This window comes from Trematomus bernacchii, unplaced genomic scaffold (assembly GCF_902827165.1).
Source record: "Trematomus bernacchii unplaced genomic scaffold, fTreBer1.1, whole genome shotgun sequence".
NCBI lineage: Eukaryota > Metazoa > Chordata > Actinopteri > Perciformes > Nototheniidae > Trematomus > Trematomus bernacchii.
Window position 1 is genome coordinate 6,590,999 of NW_022987477.1, and position 24,799 is coordinate 6,615,797.

General features: G+C 39.7%; 1 protein-coding gene across 1 annotated transcript in view; it reads left to right on the plus strand.

Moving 5' to 3' along the window:
* pou6f2 (POU class 6 homeobox 2) overlaps positions 1 to 15,307 on the plus strand; it is a 69,006-nt gene extending 53,699 nt beyond the window's left edge. The window contains exons 7-10 of the mRNA XM_034149450.1: positions 4,257 to 4,466; positions 6,317 to 6,470; positions 9,555 to 9,723; positions 13,964 to 15,307. Of these exons, the coding sequence (XP_034005341.1) occupies positions 4,257 to 4,466; positions 6,317 to 6,470; positions 9,555 to 9,723; positions 13,964 to 14,471 (1,041 nt within the window). The 3' untranslated portion in view covers positions 14,472 to 15,307. The remainder of the gene's footprint in view (positions 1 to 4,256; positions 4,467 to 6,316; positions 6,471 to 9,554; positions 9,724 to 13,963) is intronic.
* The last annotated feature ends 9,492 nt before the right edge of the window (positions 15,308 to 24,799 follow it).

Genomic DNA, 24,799 nt, shown 5'->3' on the forward strand with positions numbered 1-24,799 from the left:
TGAATCATCTTATCACAGGTGCACACGGCACGTATTAAAGGAAAATTGTATGGACAATGTGCCCTTTCATGCCACTCTTGTGTTATGTACCTTAACCCCTGTTTCATGTTTTAACGCTTGCACTGTCCTTGATGTAAATTTAACACAAACGTGATTTCTGTACAAAAAAACGGTTCATTTTTTTTAAATGTAACTTAGCCTTCTTGTATTAGGTTTCAGTACCACCCGTGTTAAGTGTTCTCAGTGTGCGAGCGCTTGATGCTAAACGTCGCTAATGAGACAGTATGGACTTCCCTGGCTCACAAGGTGCCTGGAGCACTGGGGACAGATCACTGTGGATACGGACTTGATGGGATGCTCTGTGCTTTTGTAGTGTCTAGGCGGCTGACAGTCCCTGACATAATCAGGTCACAGAGACGGTCAAAGCCGTGGGCTACAGCCTTTGCTCCCCTCCTCATTATTCCACAGCATTATTCAGACGGAGGGCTCTGAAACATGCACTCCCATATCAGAAGGTCCACACACCCCACCCCCAAACACTGAGGAGATTATACAGGCTAATACGTACCTCAAACAGGCCAGGAGGTCCAGCAAACACACTCTGAGAACTTATGTCAGCAAAGAAAAGCTACAAAACCGGAGGCAGTGGAGCAGCTTTTATCTCATTTGAGGTTTTTACTAACCAGAGAACTGCTTTTATACATTATTCGCCATTCTTGAATTTATAACACGGTATACCGTCTTTGACCTCCTCATTTCCTCTACAATTCTGTCAAAGAAAAAACCTTTTCATAAGCGAGGGCTCAGGGACCTTGAAAAGTGCCGCATTTGATAGACGTTTGGAGTTCAATATGTTTTTAAACCTTAATTATATTGGCCCGAGCCTCTTTATTCTCCAAGGAGAATCAATGAGGCTCTTTCCTCCTTGCCACCTCTGCAACAATGATTAAGGCTGTGGATAAAAGCCACAATATTTTTAAGTCACTCTCATTTCTGAATTTTTTCTTCCCCTTTGTGATTCTATGGCAGTTGTGTGGACATCTTTTATTCAGTGCAAATTCTCACTTTGCCTGCCGCCTTAAAATGGCAGTAAAACTGTTGGGTAATGAGGACATTAAGGGCTGTTTTATTTAGCGGAGCTTACGTCCAAAAAGGTGTAAAAACCACTGAAGAGATTTGTGTGTGTCTCATCCCAGTTTGCTAAACCCTGGCTCCATAGCTCTGTGTACGGAAACCCTCTCCCTCCTGAATTTGGGCTATCCATCCCTTTAACTCCCAGCATTCCTAGCCTTTGGGGTGAGGTCTTTGGCCCCTAATACTAAGAGAACATCAGGTAAGGAACACATGCACAGTTAACCTGCCAAGCTAGTGTGCCCTTTGTATTCATGGAAGCCTCCCATCTTTAGATCAAGTGAAACTGCTATTGTTAGGTTACAACTATTGATTATTACGAGGAAAAATTATTCCGTTGACTCTCTAAAAGGTTCTAAAGTGCATATTTAGTTTGAACGAAACTCTGAAAAACAAATATATATTACATAAATATCAAATAAAACACAGAACAGCAGCAGATTATTTTCTTTGAGCTGCTACAAGCTGCTAGACATTGTTGTCGGATAAATAAACAACTCATCATTGCTGCAGTAATCTACTGAATCTGCATCTTGTCAGGTATTTGAGAAAATAAAATGCAGACTTGTACACTAAGAGAAAATACCCTTCCCAGGAAATGTCTTCTGTCTAGCGTACCATTATAAGTCTGCTTTTTAGCCTCTGATTTGCTCTGAATGTTGGTTTTTTGAACATGTGTGTTGACACAAGTCCAAACTTTCCAAACATTTTTCTCTCTCGGGTCTCAATTCGCCGCTTGAACAGTGGAGGAGAGGCAGAGATATTGCCTGGCGACCATGGCTAAAGACACAGATTGCCCTGGCTGGAGAGATGAGATGACATTTCTGTGGAAACAAAGAGCAGCATAATCTTAATGAGTTCTGCTGGGTGGAGAGAGGCACAATACTCACAAGCCATACGAAGTGGAGCGGGGAAGCAAACACAGGAAGCCAAATAAAGGAGAACAAACTGAAAGATAACTGAGGAGAGAGGCCTGGCAGGGACTGAGAGAAGGTCCTGAAAGCTGCTTATTTATGAAATAGTGGTGAAATGGAAATGATTGTATGGCTCCATCAAATATGGGCTTTTTGAACAGAGAGTGAAGTACCTGCTGGTTGATTTGGAGTACTGTGCAACCTTCTTAAGAGGAACAAAACATGAGGAATTGATAGCAAGACCTTTCAACATTAAAATGAAGGTGTAAACAGAATAGGATTGTAACATAAGGTTTCAAAACATAAGCATAGAGGCATAAATTATCTTTACATAGTGGTGAGGTGATATTTTATATTTTTTGGCAATACTTATTTAGATGCCTTAGTTTGCAGAATATGAACATGTTGCCAAACTGCCTTCTGCACCAGTGTTCAATGATGAACTTTGTCTAAAAATAAACTTAAGTAAAAAAACATCTTTGACATTTCTGTTGAAGAATGAATAACCTGAGGATCTGACCAATCAATTTGACCAAACATAGATTATCTTGTATTATAAACTGTACAAACTATACTTTTCTAAATGCTCTGTACACCTCAACATTGAATGTAATACTTACCATAAGAAAAGTAAAATAATAAAGTATTCTATATTGTATATAGTCTGTCTATAAATTAGCACTACTTCAAGAACTTTACTCTTCCAGCTTGAGCTATCTGTGCGGCACTGCCATGCAACATCTGATCTACTCAGATGGAGAAGCATTGCATGGTGGGATAGGGACGAGAGCTAAGCTGTCAGTTGCCTGCTCTTTTATTATGCTTATAGAACAACCACTTAGTCCAATGACGATGAATAATTGAGCGGAACAAGTTCCCTGCCACAGTGGCATGCAAAGCGGGATCAGTGGGACTCCGGAGACAAGAGCGTCAGGCAGGGCAATAAAATATGCTAAGTGATAGGAGAGCATTACAGCGAATTTGTAAAGCCGGCGCGGAGAGAGAGATAAATTATCTCTCCCTTAATGTGAAGCAACGTAAGCAAATGAGCCGTGGCAAGGATGAATTACAGATTGTCGACCCACCTTTCCCTCACTGATCCCTCCCTATTATGTCAAGGAGAGAGGGGGGGGAGGCAGAGGAGGACCAGGCGCTGAAACACATCAGTGACACTAGGGAGCCACACTAGGCCCGGCTAATGCTACAGGGAAGCTGTTTGTTGAGATAGTTCTGTGCTGAGGTGTAGTAGCTTGCACTTAAAGAGTCAAAGACAGTCACATTTTTTGCAAAAGTAGCCCAGTTGCCAAATAACAGAATTTGGAATGATGGACGTCTCATCCATGCTGAGCTGCTCTCTGGTGTAATGAGACTTGGTGGAGGAGCGGTGTCAGCGGGGGGGGACAGGGCGACGGCTGCTCAGAACCAGTCCCCAGATGACATTAACCTTCATCATGGTGAAGAGGCGCTAAGTCCCCCCTAAAGCGCCACTCTCGGCCACACTCTGGCTGCTCTGAGAGCTAAAACGCTGCAGTGACACTCTGCCGCCCCCTTTGATCTGCCCTTCCTGATTACAGCCACAGAGGAGAGGAAAGCATGGACTGGAGGGGGTGAAGTACCCCTGGGACCCTGAGAGTTGAATTAGAAACACAGGGTCCTGTCTCACTCTCTGATGCTCCTCTTCTCTCCCCCTTATTGTTGCTTTCTTCCCACTTCTGTGTGTGTGTGAGAGAGAGGGTGGTTTCTGTCTCTCTGCAGCCTCACTCCTTCTCACCAGAGACAGACAAAGACACTTAAGCAAAAACACACTTAGACACACACAGTCACACATTCGCACAGTCTTGGCCATGTGATGGATAATACAGTCAGTGGTGTGCACCATCACACACAAAGGTATTCAGCGCTGACCTTTCCAGTGTGCTCCCAGCAGTCTGTGCCGGCTTCACTTGGTGTAAAAGCACCTCAGTGACAGATCCTCAGCACACACTTGGGCATGTTTCTCTCTCAAAATGTAAAAGAATATTCTGATTAACCTCATAACACAGTGAGATGACCGTCTCATGCTTTGTCTCTGATCACTCGCGAAGAGGCCAGAAAGACTCACAGCGAGAGAGATCATTAAGACTGATATCTCCAGTAGCGTTTACCCTCTCTGCTCCATTTTCTTTTTAAAACTGCCCGGCTGATTTTGTGTCCTCTCTACCCCCTTTGTAGATAATTGGAACAATCCCACTGATGCCCAACTCTGCAGGGCCCTCCAGCCAATCAGGGGGTGGCAACCCAGCACTGCAGGTACAGCCAATTACACCTCAGCTTCTGACCAACGCTCAAGGCCAGATCATCGCCACGGTGATCGGCAATCAGATCCTGCCTGTCATCAACACCCAGGGAATCACGCTGTCGCCAATCAAGCCTGGACAGCAGGTAACACACACACACACACACACACACACACACACACACACACACACACACACACACACACACACCCACACACACACACACACACACACACACACAGAGGAGCTTATTATACACTTAAACTGATGTTTCAACATTGATCTAGAGCTGGCTTTAAAACTGTTGAATGAGCAACACCTAGTGGAGTCACACCAGAGCTCTGTTTATTCATCAAAGTACATTTCCCAGCACTGCTAGTCAGGTCTGCTTTATGCTAAACACCTCGGTTCTTTACTGCTTCAACTCCCATAACACTTATTTGCATCATTCCACTCGGAAAATGGAAGCTTTTGGTGTACAATGTGTGTGTCTGTGTGCACATTTGGAAGGCACTTGTCAGACAACCTTTCAGACTCAGTCTCAGGGAGCCTGCTCAGCACCCCACTTAAAACTCAAACACTAGTGTTCTCCACCTCTCCCTCCACCTCTCCGTCTCAATCACTCTCCAACCTTGTGATTTGTCCTCTCTGACCTGAACAAGAAGTATTTTGTTTTGATTTAAAGGAAGATGCGACAAAAAAGTTCTTTTGTTTATTTTGTAGAAGTTAAATGTAGAAACTCTGAAACGACTTCTTCTGAGAACTTAAAGATCTATACAGTGTTCAATTGCGGAGTCAGATGCATTCACACGACAATGAAGATGTTATTGACTTGATAATGACGATGTCAGCGCAGAATTACAGGGTAAAAGTTCACATTGAATGCCCGTGTAATGCAGAATGGATGAACTCTCCGCAGATGGACGCCTAATTGTGGCTCGCCAAACACCAGATCATACTCTTGAATGAATTATTGCATTCGTAATAATGTTTATGCTTTTGTCTCCACTTCAAAGCCCGCATGTACACATTGTTCCTCGGGCATAATTTACGGTTGTCAGAGCCGGCAGTCTAGAATATTTCCAGTGAAGCTAGATAATTCTCCGAGCCTGTCAACAGCCCTGACAGTGTGTGCATCGCTGTTGACACCCCCCACCATCCAAACAAACACATGCCAGGGAGAAAATAATTAATAGCAAAGAAGGAGAAGGGGAGCCGGCCTAGCTTACGGCGGAGACAGCTTTTCGCTTTAAAAGTGAAGACGTACCATCTTGATCTTGTAAAAGCTATTCAAATGTGCATAAAACATGAAAATACATCGTTTTCTCGCCATCTGAGCACGTAGCTTGTGGATCATGAATTATGTTTGATATGGGAACTGCTGTGTCCACATGTTTATATTTCACATTCAGGCTGCCATTATTAGCATCCTCGCAGGTCTGATGACGAGAGAGATACTCTAATTGTCATGAGCAGTTTTCTTTTTTTTATATAACAAAGTTGATTTCTGCAGAGAAGCGTTTGTACCCGAGTTAACTCAGTCTCCTGCAATAGTAAACTACTGCTGTAGTCTATTGAGCACACTATTGACGCTGTGTTTTAATACCGCAGGCAGTAATTAACATGAATTCATCATCAGTAACAAGGTGAATCTCATTATAGTCAGCTCCTAAGTGGCTAATTTAATAGCTGTTGATTAGATGTAGTATTATAGCCTAATCACCATAATGACATGATTACTGTAAATGATGATTATTGTGATGATGTGGGTCAAGGGACAATGGATCATTCTCTGTACTGCATGCTGTCAATATATTAATTGTGTGTGTGTGTGTGTGTGTGTGTGTGTGTGTGTGTGTGTGTGTGTGTGTGTGTGTGTGTGTGTGTGTGTGTGTGTGTGTGTGTGTGTGTGTGTGTGTGTGTGTGTGTGTGTGTGTGTGTGTGTGTGTGTGTGTGTGTGTGTGTGTGTGTGTGTGTGTGTGTGTGTGTGTCCAGATGCCTCAGGCTCAGCAGGGTCAGACAGGCCCTGTATCGTCTCAGCCCAGCCTGCTCCACATGCCCCACAGACAGAGTCCTCTCCACCAGGCCTCTTCCTCCTCCTCCACCTCCTCCTCTTCCTCGGCTCTCAGCGTGGGGCAGCTGGTCAGCAGTAAGTGTCCGACACAGCTAAACACAACATGCCTTCAAATACATGGAGCAAAGAGCCCTTCTCTGTTCTCACTGTCTCCTGTGTTGTATTATATGACAGTGCATACACGTTAAAGGGTTGGGTCACCCAAATTACAATGAATCATATTCTCTCTAGAAATGTTCAGCCAAGCAGCCACAGGAAAAAAAATAATGTTCTAAAACAGCTGGGAAATAGCTTCATTTGCAATACTTCTGTAGGGTCAATTTATTGATGGTTTTGGTGTTTTTTGACCAATTCTAAAATATATATAATGTGATCAGACAACGTTTCAAATCAGGTTACATTTTTGTTGGTGCCTAAAACGATCGTGGCTGTCATTTCCAGAATATTCTTTAAACATTTTATTGGAAATAGGTTCAAATATTCTTACGGCCGTAGCTGCTTATTATTTTTGTTTAAAGGAAATAAGACTTAACTTAATGAAATGAAATCTTGATAACAATGGGAATTATTATTGTATTATATTATATATGACAATCAAATACAGACAGAACTGGCATGACAACATGGACAGTTTTGCGATGCACATACCTCCATGAAATTGCTTTATTAATGAATGCTTTATACTGAATAAAAAGTCATTATGATACTGGTGATTGTTGGATTATTCTTAAGTAAAAGTGATTTAAGGTAAGAAATCATTTTCACTAAGCTATTTTTGACACAGTACCGCCTCTGAAATTCAAATGACCCACAGTGAACTCAGGTGAGGGCAACATCTCAAAACTTCTCCAAAGACAGCGAAAAAACTCTGAATGCTAGATACCAGAGATAAGAAGAAAAAAGAATGTTGTATTCTTACCCCTGTCCCTTTGGCCGCTCTGAACATTACTCTCTGTGTGGACAGCTTTTGACTGATCCCCGCCTTCTACGATTGTTTTATTTTTTCCTGCCTGTCAATCCTTTGGTTTATTAGTCAATCCAAAGTGGCGTGTGTTATGTTTAATGAACATAAGTTTCACTCTGCCTTAGCTTGGGCCTTTGGCAGAGCCTTATAAATCACTGGGCCACAGCCTGTCAGCAGGCGGCTATTGCCTTTAAAAACTCAGTTTTATTCAGATAAATTTCATTTGTCAGAGTCGATTCCCCTAAACCCCATGTAAACTCATTTCAAAGGCAGCTACACTACCACTGAATTTAATAAAAAACAAGTCTCCATTGATCAACTCGTTGTAGACACCGTCTTTAGTTTGTGTTTACTCGTAGCATATATATCTTATAAACCATTATCGAGACTGCAACAAAAATCATTGTGGCTCTGTTCTGCCCTAAATAGAATGAATGCTTTGTGCTGAGTACGAGCCATATCACTTCCTCTCAATATCATTTACAGCAAACATCCACAAAAGAAAATCCCATGACAGAATCAGAGACGTCTTCTGAGGAGAGAAGATGAAATGTCATTTCATTCGCCGGCCACAAACAAAGTGCCAGAAACAGATTAAAAAGCTGAGAATGTCTGCTTCTGTTATTTAAATATAATAAGATGGGGAAATGTCAATCAGAAAGAAGAATGTCAGCATTTTTTTCTGCCTTAACATTGTTTTTATTTGAACTTTTTCTGTATATATTGAGCCAGAGAAGCTGTTTTTCATTCCTTTCCTACCTGATCTGATCACAGTGTATGTCATATCAAAAATGCTTATTTATACCAGTTGCGATTGCAAAACTCACGTATAAATACCAACTCTAAAAAAGCTCTTAAATAGCATGTGTTGCCAAATAGGAGAGCATTTTTAATTCGCTTTTTCTGGGGTCTTAACTACACACTTCATCATCATTTGGTCTCATTTAGGCTGTCAATAAACATTTAAACAAATGAAAGGCTAGTTTTTCACCTTTTGTGAAAACAGACAAAGGCATATAATAACATGAGTCCTGCTTGCAATTTAAAAGTTTGACTCGTAATACTTACAGATAAATTGATTGTTTAAGTTGTTATTGTCCTGTTTAAATTATAAAGCTAATAGTGTCTTAAAGCCCTGAAGAAAAGCAGCTTTTAAACGCCCAGAAATTGATCGTCTCAATAGTTTTTTTTAAATATGTCCTTTCAAACATTTGATTTGCTTCTCAGTTTGAAAGCTTTACCTCTCTATTCATTATCGCAAAACAGATTAGAAATCTTAAATGATGTTTGTGTTGGTGACTTCATGTCTAAAGACAAATATCCCGAGGTTAGACCAGTTGCTCTGGAGCGCCATTAGTCTCCCGGAGCACAGAGTGAATAGACTCTGCTGGGAATGATGAAGAGACGCTCATCAATGTGGAGATGATGGGAGCCGAAGCTGTGAGTGCTCATCCCTCCCCTCTAGTCGTATGCGAGCCTCCAGTCCCTCATCTTCCAAGTGTTCACACGTCTGGAGCACGCCGCATACGCTACACGTCACTTATGAGGCACAACGAGATGGCAGCCCCATAGATTTTTGCTTAAATACGCTTGGAGGATTCCTTTAATAATTCATTGATAATGACCAAGATGAATAATTCAGAGGCACAAACTTTGCTTTAGTAAGCAGGATGCCGGGGCACCTGACATTGATGTACAATGTAATCACTTTCTATTAGCAGGGAAATTCTTCAAAATGCTCCAGTGAAGTTTTTTCAGATGTCCTCCAATGTGGAGATTCGCAAACAGCATTTCTTTATATTTGTACACGGCCTGAACTGACTTCCCACCGGGTCAGAGAGTCTGTATACACTCATGTTTATTTCAGACGGCTACCTTTATTCATACAGACACAGAGACATTAGAAAAAGACCTCTTAAGATCTATTGAATTAGATTTGTCCGTATGCTTTTGTATGTGCGTATAAAGATTTACAATTGCAAGTTAAAGCTATAAACAGCCTGCATTCACACCTTAAATGAATTTATTTATCCCACATTATTTGCTTAAAGCAAAAGGGCAGAGAGAAATAAAACGATCTGACCCAGAGCTGGTTTAAAGACACCCACGATCATATATTTCTGAATGTTTGCTTCCTTCAGTCTGAGGAAATGAGCGACAGAGTGCTAATAAATGAGATGTGTTTTGTGTTGCAGACCCGCAGACCGCCCCCAGCGAGGTGGACGGGGTCAACCTGGAGGAGATCCGTGAATTCGCCAAAGCATTCAAGATCCGCCGCCTGTCCCTGGGCCTGACTCAGACTCAGGTGGGCCAGGCGCTGAGCGCGGCCGAGGGTCCGGCGTACAGCCAGTCTGCCATCTGCAGGTAAGAGCAGCCAGGGAGGAACATAAACGCTTCATCATTCCTGATCAATACGTCCTAATTCTGTCAAATGAAACCAGATAAAAGTCTCACTGAACTGCCTGGTTCTCATCTATTTTTCATCCCGTGTTTTAACAGACATTACTAAGATATTAAAATACATAATTGACTATCACCACCCTGACAAACGAAGCTCTCATGCCTGTACTTAGCCGTCTTCCCGTTCCCCTCGCTGACATGACAGCGGCGCGTTACTTATGCAAAATACATACGCAAGTATTACACGAAGCACTTAAAGCATTTAATAATTACTAAGGCCTGACGCCGGCTGCTCGTCTGAACATGAGAGAGCTTGACGGCGATGATCTGTTAATAAGATTGCCATGTTTTACCGCTGCCACCAGGACAGTTTAGTCCTAAATGCGGCATTATATATTCATGAGACTATCAGACAATCAGTGTTTCATCCCTACTGTTTTTCCACATGACTAACATTTAGCATGAAGACACCAAATGAGCCACATTTCCCTTTCAAGTCAGAATAATTTAACTACATCATGCTCAAATATTACTCTTTAAATGGCAAAAAAGTGTCAAATGAATTAAAAAGTTCACCGATTAAAGTCAAATGTCTTTTCTAAGATCCAAACAAAGTATAAATATGTATATATGACAACTTTTCTTTGCCAAAAACACAATAACATAACACAAGTGTAGCCTGTCTTGCATCCGTTTTTTGACAAGAACTCCCCCTAGTTTTTCAGGCCTCATTCCTGTATTCATTTGAATGTCCCAGTGCATGTGCTTTACTGATGACCTGTACTGTTAATCTGACAAGGCACTGCCATGCCCTTTTTAAAATGTCATCACATCAACATCAAACAGCCGATAAAATGTGAAACTGTACAGGGCCCGGGGTTCTTATGAGGCCCAGCCATCTCTGACTAATGTTTAAAGTCTTGAAATCACACATTAAATATTTACAGCCAGGCATAATTCAAATATTTATAACATACATTAAAAGCCATTAGCTTCAAAAATAAACACTCAGTGGGCTGTTATTCATGCCGTTAAGACAACATTTTTGTTTGTATGACATTGGACATGACATGGTGATGTTTTAAGTAGAGGCCGAACTTCACATGCTTTAGTTTAGTTAACATCAACACAGACATGAAGTTTGAGCGGGACGTAGCTCTGGGGCTTTGAACCAGACAGAGAACAGACACTGACAGATGCCTCCATCTTGTCTCCTTTCATTGCTCACTGTGTTTCCAAGCTCTTTATTAGTTTATCTAAACAGGCACAGACATTACACGAGGGCATCATCAAACCAAGGATAGCCACTGTGCTCTCCTCTGGTTACAATGTGCTTTGTTCAGGCTAAAATGGATATACACATGTTCAAAATGGCCTTCAATGCAGCATTTCAAACTCTTTGATGGTTTCCTCATGATTAAATCTTCCAAACTAAAAAGTCCCAGCTTAAATAAACATGAGCAGAATATTAACTAAATAATCGACCAAGAAATATAAACACAGTAGACGGTACAGTAAGCTCACTGATATGAATCTCTTGAATATTGAAATCTACTTATATCATAAGGGCAGATTCTCTTTCTATTTTGTTTTATATTGCATGATCAATTCCTAAAAAGCAAAACCTTTTTTAATAAATACTTTTTATTGTTTATATTACAAAAGAAGCCAAAATGGAATACTTGTGAAGTTGCCTCCCAAGAACAGTGCCTAACTAAATTTAAATTTAAATTGGCTAATAGTGTGCTAACCCTCCTAATAGTTGGGTTAAGTGACATGGATACAATTCTAATACATCTGTATAACATATAGATTTATATATTTGTATCAATATATCATGAATATATCAATATATCACATGTTTAATTACTTTTACAATTCCAACAATGGTCTATAACAACCAGAGATGCTACAAGGTTAAATACCAAAGTATAAACAGTGCGGCATCTCTGAAAGAATAAAACATATATTTTCCTCTCTGAAGCTTTGACAGGATGACAGGGAAGTAAAACAGACACTAAAAAGGTGTATATTATTACACAATAAGAGATAATAGTATGTATTGTAACTGTTTGTCGAGGTAAATTCTCCTCATATACTGCAGATGTTAGCCCTCATGTAACTCGTATCCCACTCAAAGACTTTAAACCCAGAGGCAGACTGAAACTCAACATACAGCATGTGTGCGCAGGTACTTTTAAGAAGAGAGGCTGGAGGTGCATTCAGGGCCACTTCTCCCTCGTGCTGATGCACTAGAGGAGGGAGTGCATACCCCAGCCGAGCGGCTCTCAACTCATTTTAGTCTCTGCGGTTCTTGTTGATCCATGAAATGTCCTGTCTCTGGTGACTCCTCATATTTACTAATGTATTCCCCGCAGTACGCAGCCTCCTCTCTCCACTGTTTAGGACGAGGTTATAAATAATACCGCCTGTCGACAAGGAGGAATGCAGCGGCGAGGTGTAGAAGCAGAGCAACTTCATGCACGCATGGTCATCGCTGCCTCTCTGGTGTTGTCTGCAGCAGCTCACCTCCCATTAAAAACATCTTGTGTGCATTGTTTGTTCCTCAGAGAGCAGATCTCAGAGCTGCTGTCAGTCCAGAAGCTGCTTTCCTAAAAGCATTCACACACGTCACACTCGTGTTTGTCCCAGAAACACTTTCAGTTAACTCATGTGCGCTTATTTATTGAAAAATGCTCGGAAATCTGAGTTTAAAAAGCAGCTAAAAGCATTTAAATCATCCTATTTTATATTAGATTTTGCTTCAATGTAATTCTATTTTTTATTTTGGAAACCTCACAGATTGTTTTTGCAAGAAGGACCTGAGGGTGCATCATGTCACGAGTTGACAAGGTCCCTAGTTTCAGTCCAGCTGGGGACCTTTGGTACATGTCAGCCCTCCTCTCTCTCCTTAATATTGTCTGATAGCAAATACAGTTTAAAATGTGCAAACATACATGATCACACAACACAAACATCTCTCTTAAGAAATTGTTGAGTCTGTCATTGATTCAATGATTACTTGATCTTTTTAGCATGTCCTCTTCATATCCTTCTCCCCATGTTTCCTGTTGCTTTGTCAAAAAACAAAATGTCCATAAAACAAACAACAAACGTCAACGGAAACCTCTCCAGTCCGATCAGTCAGCATCACTTCAACTTGGAAGCGTTGTTGGCTCCACACTGTAAATAATAAAAGACCCCTGCCAAACATTACAGACATGTAATAACTGTCAGGGTGGTGTTCATGTATGAACTAAAACCATGAATACAAATACAACATTTCATTTCATTTCACACCTTTATTTATCCAGGTTGTATCCCATTGAGATCATTGATCTCTTTTTCAAGGGAGACCTGCTCAAACAACAAAACAATAGTTCAATTTAAAGTCAGAGCGCTCCTATCTCTAATAACCACATTTAAAGGATCCTCATCAAAAATGTGTGCTGTTGGTTCACAAACACATTTTTTTTATTTAGCCTTTATTAAATAATGCCATCTTAAAAAAAACTGAAAGAAATCCTTTTGCTGTCAAATAAAAAAACATTAGTATGTTTTCCTATCACAGGCTGGCAGTGTTTCTATAAAAGCCTCATTCTGCAGTCTTACCGTGACTCTAAAATGCGGAGTGTGTGTGAAGTCAGAATTACGCGGGCCGCAAAGTTGCAGGAACTTCCAGGATTAGAGTGTGCAAATGTATTCTTATTCAATATAAAATGAGACGTTGAGGAGGAAAGAAAGTTTGAAAAATGTATTAAATGTACATTTTGATTAATAATTCAAGCGCTTTTGGTAAATAAATCATGGTGCCATATTTAACTGCATGCATTAGTGGATTTTTGTTTTTTTATCACCGGAGGGAAAGAAATGGGATATTTGGCAGTAATTCCTATTTTTGTTTATTTAGCAGCATTTTGAAGCATAGTAGTTAAATATAATGCTTTTGGTTCAACTGGACCTGATTTTAGTCTTTGGCAATATCTCTTTGTTCCATTTTTTGGACAGAGGCCAAGCCCTCTTCAGAGAATTAACAAACTGCTGGCATCAGTCACCTGCAGCTGCTGCAGCTGAGGGGTTTCTAGGGGCAGAATACAGGGGTTTGGCTCGGATGTGTACCTGGATGTTAGTCTCTTGGTCTAAAAGGCAGGCAGCTTATCCCTTGTTCTGGCAAGTAAGATTCTTTTTTCTCAATTCTCCCCAGACACACCATCCTGAGAAGCCACTTTTTCCTACCACAGGAAGCCCAAGAGAACACATTAGGTAGCAGTCTGACAGGCAAACTGAACCCTGGCCTTTTATATCCTGCCAGGTTTGAGAAGTTGGACATCACCCCTAAAAGCGCCCAGAAGATTAAGCCCGTTCTGGAGCGCTGGATGGCCGAGGCTGAAGCCCGCCACCGGTCCGGCATGCAGAACCTGACTGAGTTTATCGGCAGCGAGCCTTCCAAAAAGCGCAAGCGGAGGACCTCTTTCACCCCACAGGCGCTCGAGATCCTCAACAGCCACTTTGAGAAGAACACACACCCCTCCGGACAGGAAATGACGGAAATAGCCGAGAAGCTGAACTATGACCGGGAGGTGGTGCGGGTCTGGTTCTGCAACAAGAGACAAGCTTTGAAAAACACGGTAAAGCGTTTGAAAGGTCCGGAGCTGGGCCCGGCCGGAGCCATGGACCCGCTGTCCGACTCTCTAGAGGAGCTGCCCAAATGAACCACAGCTTAACAGTGGAGGGGAAGAGAGGCAGCCATTAATAACCAGAGGGATGAACTCATCTTGAACCGAACAATGTTACAGAGTCACCTGGACGGACAGTGATGAGTTTGCAAACAAAAACTATGTGTTGTCAGTGTGATTACCACAGCTATGTAAATGACCTTGGCGAAACCAAAAACAAGAAAAAAGAGATTAATATCTGAGAATTATGTAAAAACATACGGTGTGCTGTTTCAAAGAGTTTTAGATTCTGGCCGTACAGACCAGACTATCGCCCACATTTTGGTTCCCACCAGGAGGGATTTAGTAAAGAGATCATACCAAATCAAAACACTATTTACCAAAGTCTGTTGCATCTGAGTACTAAGAATAATTTTGTAATGTAAATGTGCTCTAAATTTCTACATTTGTACTGGCAAATCTAAGCTATATGTGTGAGGTTGAGTATACATTTTATCTTTGTCTCGCTTACTTTTTTCTTCATTGTTTGTATGTAAATATCTGAAAAAAAAAAAAAAATGCTGTCATCCAAGTGAAACCACACTGATAAACGTTCTCTTTTTGGACAAAAAGAAAATGCTGTTGAACAGTTGCATTATGATGTTGTTTGCCTTTGTGTTTCATCTGCAAACATTTCTCAGTCACGGTGTAACTTTGTACAACTTTTACAGGTATTTATTAATAATCTCAGAGTGTTTCAGAGGACAGACAGTCAAATAAGGACTTTCAGATGATGATGATGATGATGAAGGGTTTCAGTGTCTGTCAAGTCTGCTGTTTTGAGCTACTGTGTCATTCTGTTGCCAAAGCCTGATAGCCAAAGAACACATACATGTTAGCTCAAGGACTGGTGAAGATGTTACCTTTTTATTTTCAGTTTCACACGGCTTTCTAGTTTCTAGTTGAACACTACCATCTCAAACAGCTTTAAAAACATCCACACATCTGCGTCTGCATGCTTAAACTCCAACCACATGTCTCAGATCAGTTTCACCTGGCAACCCAGGATTAACATTACCTGCTTTTTTCTTACCTCACTGAAAATAACATTCTTTATTAACATTATAAAGACTTTATAATGCCCTTAAACTAAATGAACATGTGTGGTTGAAGCCTGTTTGTCGCCACTGACCAAACTACTGAGCTCATTCCAGTTCAAATGTTTTATAACCTCAACAAAAAAAAACGTTTCCTTTGTATTCTGCATCGCTGTCAGCTTAGTGAAGGTTTACAATCAACTATTTTAATGGGGAAATGTTTTTTAAATGGTTAATTTTGACAGATTATGCTCAAATTTTCCTTGATGTGTTTATTGTTTTTGATTCCAGTCGGTTGTGTCTCCAAACTGTTCATTTAACATGTTTTTAAATGTCAATATTCCCATCCATACAAATATTTGGCTCTCTCGAAAGCCCCTCACAGGAAAAGCCAAAAAAACAAACAAGAGGTGAATGTTGAGAATAAGTGTCACATGTCAGAACGAGTGAACTTAATTTGAAGCGAGGCGAAATGTGATGCAATTTATTCAGAATCATGTGTCTGCTCGATATCTGTCCTTCCATGTCACATTGGTTATCTTCAGTGCTGCGTTCTTCTTCTCTGCCTGGAAAACACGCACGCAAACACACTGTCAGAAAACACATGACATGTTTTGAAAGATATAAAGCAACTATTGACTCAAGTATTTAAACGACATTTCCATCTTTTGATTGTGATTCCACCTTTACGTTGCGTCCATCTTCCAACTCTTTGGCCAAGAAACTCCACATCTGCACCCACCCACTCAAAAGAAATCTGAGACATTCTATCTGCAGGTAGAATATGGATCTTTTCCGAGGCTTATCAATAAAGCTGTAACCAAAATAAAAAAAAGAAGACGACACATAAGAGGAGTTGCTCGACTTCTCAATGCTGGACCAAAGCTCTATAGTTATGCACATTGTACAGAGAAATAGATTCATGATGTTGACAATCTTTTCAAAAAACTGAGATAAAACAATTGTACAGACGTTCATCCAAGGTTTACCTCAGTACTGTTCTTGTGAGAATCATACAAACGCCATGAAGCATCAGCAGGTCAGAAAAGACAGACGTTACTCTGCACTGTGTGTGTCGATGTTCACCTCCAACAAGGTTTATTTATTTATTATTATGTGACACATGATTGTTTTATTTTTTGTGAAGTGGTTTCCTGAGCCACACGTGACTCTCCGTTATTTCTTTCCTATCTTTTTTGCATTATTTCTCATTTGTTGTGCCGTCCCCCCCCCCCCCCCCCCCCCCCCCCCCCCCTCGTAGAGGAAAAAGGAGATTACAGTGTTGTTGCTCTTGATTAGGATGATTTGTAAATCACCTTTAAATGCTTTTGTGACATTTTACTAACACAAACAAAGTGGTTTGCCGTTTTGTTAATAGTGGAAGAACTCGAAACCAAAGCTGAAGAGCCCGCAGAGGTCGGTTTTCATTTTTTTATAGACTGAAAACTGTACTTAATCTATAGAGCAATATCTGTTTGGTCAGTTAAGCAGCACTTTGTGTATTTCCAAAAAAAGAAAAAAAGCTTCAAGTCTGTCACATTGATTTGTACCATAATTAGTAATAAACAATTGTTTGACATGAATTGTGTGTCCTGTTTTCAGTGGAGTTATTCTTTAAGATAGAGTCTGCCCTATATGCCATTAGAATGTATTATAAATACAATTATTCCATAGCAAAATATTCCATAAAAAATATGTACATTTGTCACAGACACGGATAATATTTTTGTTTTTTTTGTTTTTTTTCTATTTATTTAATGATTCTTTTTCCTTGCTGTAATGCTTAATTGCTCAAAAGAATTGACAGATAGACAGATACACTGAAAAAACTACTTTTTCTACTTTAATTAAATGTATTATGTAAACAGATTTCACATAACTGTATTAGGTTAGTTGAAAGCAAAAATATCACGTTTAAATAAAAATTAGTAGGTTCAACTTCATATTATTGCTTTCAACTAACTTAATATAGTTATACTAAATGTGTTGACATAATACATTCAATTAATTCAACAATTCCGTTTTTTCAGTTTCATATAGTCGGATACACTAAAAGAACTGCTTGTTTTACTTTAATTGAATGTATTATCCTCCTGAGACCCAGAAAGAAAAAGGTTTCACATTTCCTTTTTTTTTTAGATCACACAAGTCTTTAGGGTGTTATTAACATAATAACTAACAAAAACTAAAAATATATATTTTTATTTTAGTTTTATTGTGTGTCCTCTGTAGAGGACATCAGGTGTTAGTTATGTGAAGCATAGTATACAAACAACATTAACATACAAGTCAACATTAGAGCACAACAACTCAATGCAACAAATATTGAGCCCTCATTTGTAGTACTTTTTTGAAATGCAGAGATACATCTGACACTTGATGTATGTTTTCCCACTGCATCCGTCTGCCATGAACCCTACAGAAACCTACGTGTTAGTTTTGGCCCATAGTGGACTCCATTTGTGTCGTGTAAAATGGGGGGAAATTAAAAGTTTGCAAATCCCCATGTCCTCCTCAGAGGACATTCATAAAAACATTTAGTTTTAGGTCAAATAATTATTACACTGCTCTGAAACTCACTACACTAACTCCTAAGATGTTCCCTTACTATAATTAATTAAAATATTGACCTCACAACACTGGTAATTACAAAATTACAAACTTACCATTTCTCTTTCTATAAATAGTGCTTGTGTTGATGGACGCCATTTTGAAATACAATGAAATTATCTTTTTCAAAGCCACACCCCCATATGTCACATGTCTGAAAAGCCCAGGATGTCCTCTGTGGAGTACAATTGGACTTAATGCTGTGGCATGTATAACCTCATAGTTATGGACCAAAACCAAATGTCCTCCACAGAGGACAAAAATGAATGGGTGGGTCTCAGGAGGATCAAAAGATTTCAAATAACTGTATTAAGTTAGTTCAGGTTCTACTAACTTAGTTCTAGGTTCAACTTAATATTATTGCTTTCATCTAACCTAATACAGTAATGTGACATTTGTTGACATAATACATTTAATTAAAGTCAACATTTCAGTTGTTTCAGTGTATCTGACTTTCTATCTATCTACACTGAAAAAACTGAAACGTTGACTTTAATTAAATGTATTATGTTAACAAATTTCACATAACTGTATTAGGTTAGTTGAAAGCAATAATATTAAGATAGATAGATAGATAGATAGATAGATAGATAGATAGATAGATAGATAGATAGATAGATAGATAGATAGATAGATAGATAAAAGGATAGAAGGGTAGATCAGATGTAACACATGTACCTCTTGCTGTAAAGAGTTCAAAGATTTCAGTAACATACAAATATTCCATAAACATCACTGACTTTTCTTTTCATCTTGATCTTTTTCAACTCCACACATAAACACAGTGAAAAATAAAAGATATGTCAAATAAAAAACAAACTTTCTCCGAGAGGTCATGGTCATCTTCAATCCTCCTGTACACACCTCGCTGTTTCTCTGACATTTACCCCGTGTACGAGCTGACTATCCGGTGTGTTTAATGAGAGGCGGGGGCTACAAAAGGAGCCCTCCATACAATATTTAGCCTGGCTATTTATTTAGATTTCCTCTGGGTCAGGAGAGAAGAATACTTGTCAGGTTTGCTTCTCATCAAAGCTTCATGTGTTTGCCTCACCAAATAACAACAAGACAAGTGTAAAGAAGGAGAGAAATATATAAATAAACGGGGAGAGAGCTCTTTTGAAACTAAACTCAAAAGTTTGATACGGCTTCCCTGTCCGCGATGCCTTTGAAAAACGGGCAGGCTGCTGAAAAAGAAAGTAGTAAGTAAATAAATAATAATAATAAAAAGCACAGACAACATAAATTATTAACATTAGACTGAAAACTGATGTTCAAGATGCTTTCTCGTCTTCCTTTCAGCCCCCCCCCATTCATTTCAAGATGTATTTGTGAGTGGTGATGGCTGAGGTGCACACACTCCTATCACTTATTTGATGTTCTTTTGTTTTTCCACGCGCGTCATTTTCCTTGTGTTTCCCATTAACTATGTAATTGTGCAGATGCAGCGCCTGACCCATATCTGTTTTCTCAAACTGTTTGTATTCTGCCGCTGATAAAAGTTTACTTTCTATCCTCTGTCGGCGGCATTTTCTGTTTGAATGAAGAGGAACAGGAACAGGATTATTACTGGAGGAAGTGTCAGAGTTTGAGCTTCGCATCAATCATCGTTAGACGTCAATCTGATCAGATGTTCCGAAAGTTCTTCCCTGTTTTAAAGTTTTATAGCATCCTAGATTCAAAAACTACCATAAATAAAACATGAAAATAGTATCCTGTTCCTAAAAAGCTTTTTTTCTTTTTAAAAGCCTCTTCCAACTTTTACCTAGAAAATTGAAAAAAATCACAGCAGGCGGCGAATGCTCCAGACTTCAGATTGATAGGGGGGCAAAAGTTAGGGTCATTTAATTAATTGTTCGCTTCAGAATTAATGAATACAGTATATTAGCGCAATATAAAGTGAAAAAAAGGCATTTAAACTTAAACTAGACAATATAGTAGGGCCTCAAGATGTAAGGATTTTAGCTCAATTGCGCTTTAGATGATTACTACATCAAAATGATCAAAAAAGCCTCATTTTCCTGACTAGATCAGGCTATACATGCTGTGTGTGAAACTGTTCCACACTATTCAAGTGTCCTCATGATAAAACATTAAATAAACAAATATTATTTATGTTTGAACTCTTGATTTGGATCAGGGAAACCCAAACAAAAGCCTTAAAGTGCAGAAATCTCAGCAGGAAGGACGCATATGCAAAAAGCCAACACTAATAAGGTTAATAGAAAATTAAGTATTCTATTTAAAACATAAAATATGATTTCAGGCAATATGTTCCACTTTAGGGGCCAAATCAAACACAGAGAATACTCTTTGTTCGGAGAGGAGTTGACAAGCTCCTTCTTCTTTTGTTTTGGCTCTGCAGAGATCTAAGAGCATGTACAGTAGTTTGAGGATTCACGCAGAGCCTTTGTTGTGAGATGTTTTTTCCAAAGAGTAATCCAGTAAACAGGAGTTTTGACCTCTGAGTCTTATTGTTACTTTCTGGACTTACAGTAGCAAAGGTCTCCTCCATCTCTTCTTATATATTCCTCTCTACACAGAACCAAAGTGAAGTCTGCAGCCCGACTTGTTGCCATGAAACATTCCTGTTCAATCTGGAATTGTCCTGACTGTGGAGAGGGAGGTAGAAATATTATGACATGTCTGCGCTCCAAATGGATTATGTTTCAATATCAGTCAGGACGTGGCGGCAGAGGGGGGGGGGGGGCGGTGTTGGATGCAGATGCTTTTAAATTGCTGCCTTTGTTTTCCATCAGGCATGAAGCATCCCCTTCCCTTATCTCCCAGACACCGTGCTGATGTTCTGGGTAAATGAACTGTCGGAGTATCCCTCACCCTCCTTCTTGTTTTCACTTCCTGCCTCAAGGTTGAGATGTTGGTACACCCGAGCCGCTCAGGCGTCTCCCACTTTGCACACCCTGATGCCTCTGGGGGGGGCAATTACCAATCCTCACATGCAATCGGGGTCGGCCATGCATATGATCCCCTTTTGCTTTCACTCTTGTTCCTGTTTTTATTTTTTCTGCATTATTAGCAATGACACACTGTGAGGAATTTGCAGGTAGAGCCGAGTTAATAGGCCGGTTTTTACAGAGACACCTGTCCAGCTGATTGTCCGTTTCACTCTCCTGCAGCTCACTCTCTCAATGCATGTCTTTCGCCTGTGAGGTCTCTGTTTACAGCACTCTGCTTAGTGTTCCTGGGGGGGGGGGCAACTTCTCCCAAAAGTCTCAAGAAAACACAGGGAGACTGTTACAGATGCTTTCCACCTATTCCACTTTATATTGAATACATTCATCAAAGAACTCTACCCAAGTATACTTGTGTTTAATTTGAGTATTTCTATTTTCTACTAATTTATACTTCTACTCCACTGCAGTTTTCTTAAACCTCCCAATTCAGATTTTTTTTTAATGAGTTCATTCATTTTCAATATGTTATGCAATTTAGTGATATCATTGGGAAAGTGTGGACAATGTTCCAAGACTTACACTGTTGGAATCATTTAGTCTTCAGACACATTCCTCTCTCAATTGGTGGTTTAATTTACACCACGATATATTTTGGAAGAGATTCATCAATAACGTTTTAAAAAGATACACTTTATCTATCAAGAATAATTGTCAAAAATCATTCCATGAGAAGCGCTAAAAAAGAATGTATTCCAACTTTATGGGCAACATCATACTAAGTGATATGGGTTTAATTAGACTTTATAACGAGGACATTTCAGGACGCTATGGGACCTGTATAATAAAGTGTTACAAAAATTGCAAAAACTCAACTAATTACAAAAGTAAAATATCACTTGTATGCATTAGCTTGAAATAGTGTATTATTACAGTGTGGTATTTGATAAGAATACTTATTCACTCTACATTTCTATACAGTTGAAGAGAAACTGAAACCATGGATTTTCCTTTTGTCTAAGGTTCACGTCAGGCGTGCACTTCCTGAATGAGTTTCTTCTGAATGCAGTGATAGTCAACATCACAAGGACATCACAGCAGCAGTTTGAACTCCATCACATTTGTGTCTTTACAGTAAATACTGTCAATGGTTTCATTGTGTATTTAACATCGTAAGGCCGGAGCAGTTTCAATAGCTCTATGCTTTGGGCTCGCAAAGAAGAGTATAGCCCTTTTTGTGTTGACCTTGAAGATCATTATGTTCTATAATATGTATTACATTATGACTTTAGGTCATTTGAAGATAAAGATGTATTTATCTACTTGCACTCCGCCATAAATCCTGATTTTACCATTATTTCATTTTGTGTTTAATCTTAGCCATCTATATACATGGATGGCAGTTTAAATCATATTTTATACCACACATTTACTTTGAAATGAAATGATTGTAAGTATGAGGGGAGCAGGAGGTCAGTAAATGGATATTAAGGAACAAATAAATAGCAGAACACACAACAATAAATGGTTTATCATCAACCCAGAATCAGTTTGATACAATCCCTTAATATCTAGAGTTTTTCATCATGATTTATATCATTATTTCCATTTATCATCTGTTCATTGTAATGCTGTTTAAGGCCACATTCTTTAACTTGCAAGTTGGATGCCAGGACAAATATTGACCGTTTTTTTTCTAAAGAAATATGTTTTGATGCATCCTCTTAATCAATTCAAATGAAAGTCCTTTCATTTCAGTTCATATTATGAATTGTTAGTACTTATTCCCAAACAGATTCATGGTCAATTGAATTAAAGCAACACATAAGACAGTATCTTCATGTTTTAGGTCTTACGTGTGTCGGCTTAAAAATACATTAAGAATAGAAAAGGACATTAAAACCTTTCTGTCTTTTATGCTGTTTGAAGGCCAGCCTGAAATCTGTTCTCACTTTTCTAAACTTTTGTAGTTGCTCTGCTTTTGTTTAGCAGCCAGGTGGACATTTAATTGTAAAGGGTCACAAAATACAAAGGTCAGGGATCAGTATTTTGCGTGTAAGTGAATCTGCTGTGGCAAAAACATTCATAGTATTTCAAGTTTCCTGCAAAACACCACAGATTTTAAATTACCACAAATTACACTTAGGGGTCCATCCTCCCGAAATCTCTCCATGGTTACGGCCCTGCCAATGTATAATAGTGTGCTCCTTCATTTAAAACATGACAAAAAAGCAGCATCACATGCACATTTGTGCCTGAAACAGATGAGAATGAGTTCAAACTGAAATTGTTTCCCCTCCTGTCAGGTAGTTTGTAAGCAGCGCATGGAAAAACCCTTTGGCAAACTCTCCTGCTCATGGGTCATCGCAGCGCTAAGAGCTGGAGGAAAATAACCGGGCCTGCCCTCCATCATCCTCTCATCCTGCTGACCTCTTTACGTATGCTATAGTATACTTACAGAGAGAAGAGGAAGAGGGGGGTGAAAAGAGAATGATTGCATATCTGAAGGCGTGGAGAGAGCAGATATGGATGGGAGAGGAGGACATGGTCGGACACATCTTTGCTTTCTTATTAGTGAAGGTCTGCGCGGACACTTTGGGCCCTTTTTATGGGGGGGGGGGGGGGCATGATGAAACCCTCTGTGGAAAATAGCCAGGGGAAATCACAGATGAGAATCACTCAAAGACAGGGAGATGTCAACAGGCACATAATGATAGCTGATGGCCCCACAACACTCTCTCCCTCTCAGCCTGATACCTGCCCAGGTTGCACTGTAACCGCAAAACATAGTTAGAGAGACGGAAGCTTTATCTCTGTGTAAGCAATGCTCTTTGTTTTAGACATCAGGGAGTCTCCTTTTTTTCTCCTTCTCGATCTCTCTTTCACTTCATGGAGAGAGAAGGAGGAGGAGGGGGGGGGGGGGCTCCCTCTGTGAGATGCCAAGGTGCTCCCAGTCCATTGTGCTGCTGGCTGTCAGGTTAAATTAGGGAGTACAGGCTCCGTGAGTGTAACAAAATCAATACTTGATGGAAGATTGCTCCCCGGAAAATCTGTTTTGATTCCAGGATTAATTCTTGACCGAAAGGCTCCAGCAAAATAACATGCCATTAGCTGGAAAATGAACACATTCTGCAGTGGAAATTGGATGGAAATGTGTCAGGTGATTGCCCCGGTTTGTTGTTTTGACTCTTTGAGCGAAAGGTGTGGTTGCAGAGAATGAGGCCTCCATTTCCAGAACAGCTCCACCTCGGAGAATTCTCGAGGCCTTTGTTGACCGGCGGCTGCAAAATGCCTTCCACATGTGACCGCTCTCTCCTGTGTTTTCCATAAAGCATAACAAATTAGATGATCTAGAAATAAAAACATCCCTGTACTCAACTGTGAGGGGGGAAAGGGAGGTGAGATGCATTATTGATGGATGGATAATGTGTTTGTCATGACCGATGACATTTTCTTGTTGAAAACTTAAACAGGAAGCTTCAGATGCACTGGACAGTGATTTGAGCACCTAGAGATTTCAGGCTGCACTAAGTGTTTCATAGAAGAAGAAAAAAACAACAACAACAGCAGACATGATTTCTGACACTCTGAAGACATGTTTCCAACCAAAACATAAAAGATGCATTTATTTTTTCCAGCAATATTAAATAGGATGATGTTGTTTTGTATCACTATGATTATATAGATGCCTATGCATCACGCTTCTTATGTGGAATTTATGAAAAAAAAAGTGAGATATCTTCATTATTAGATGTCATTAGTATGC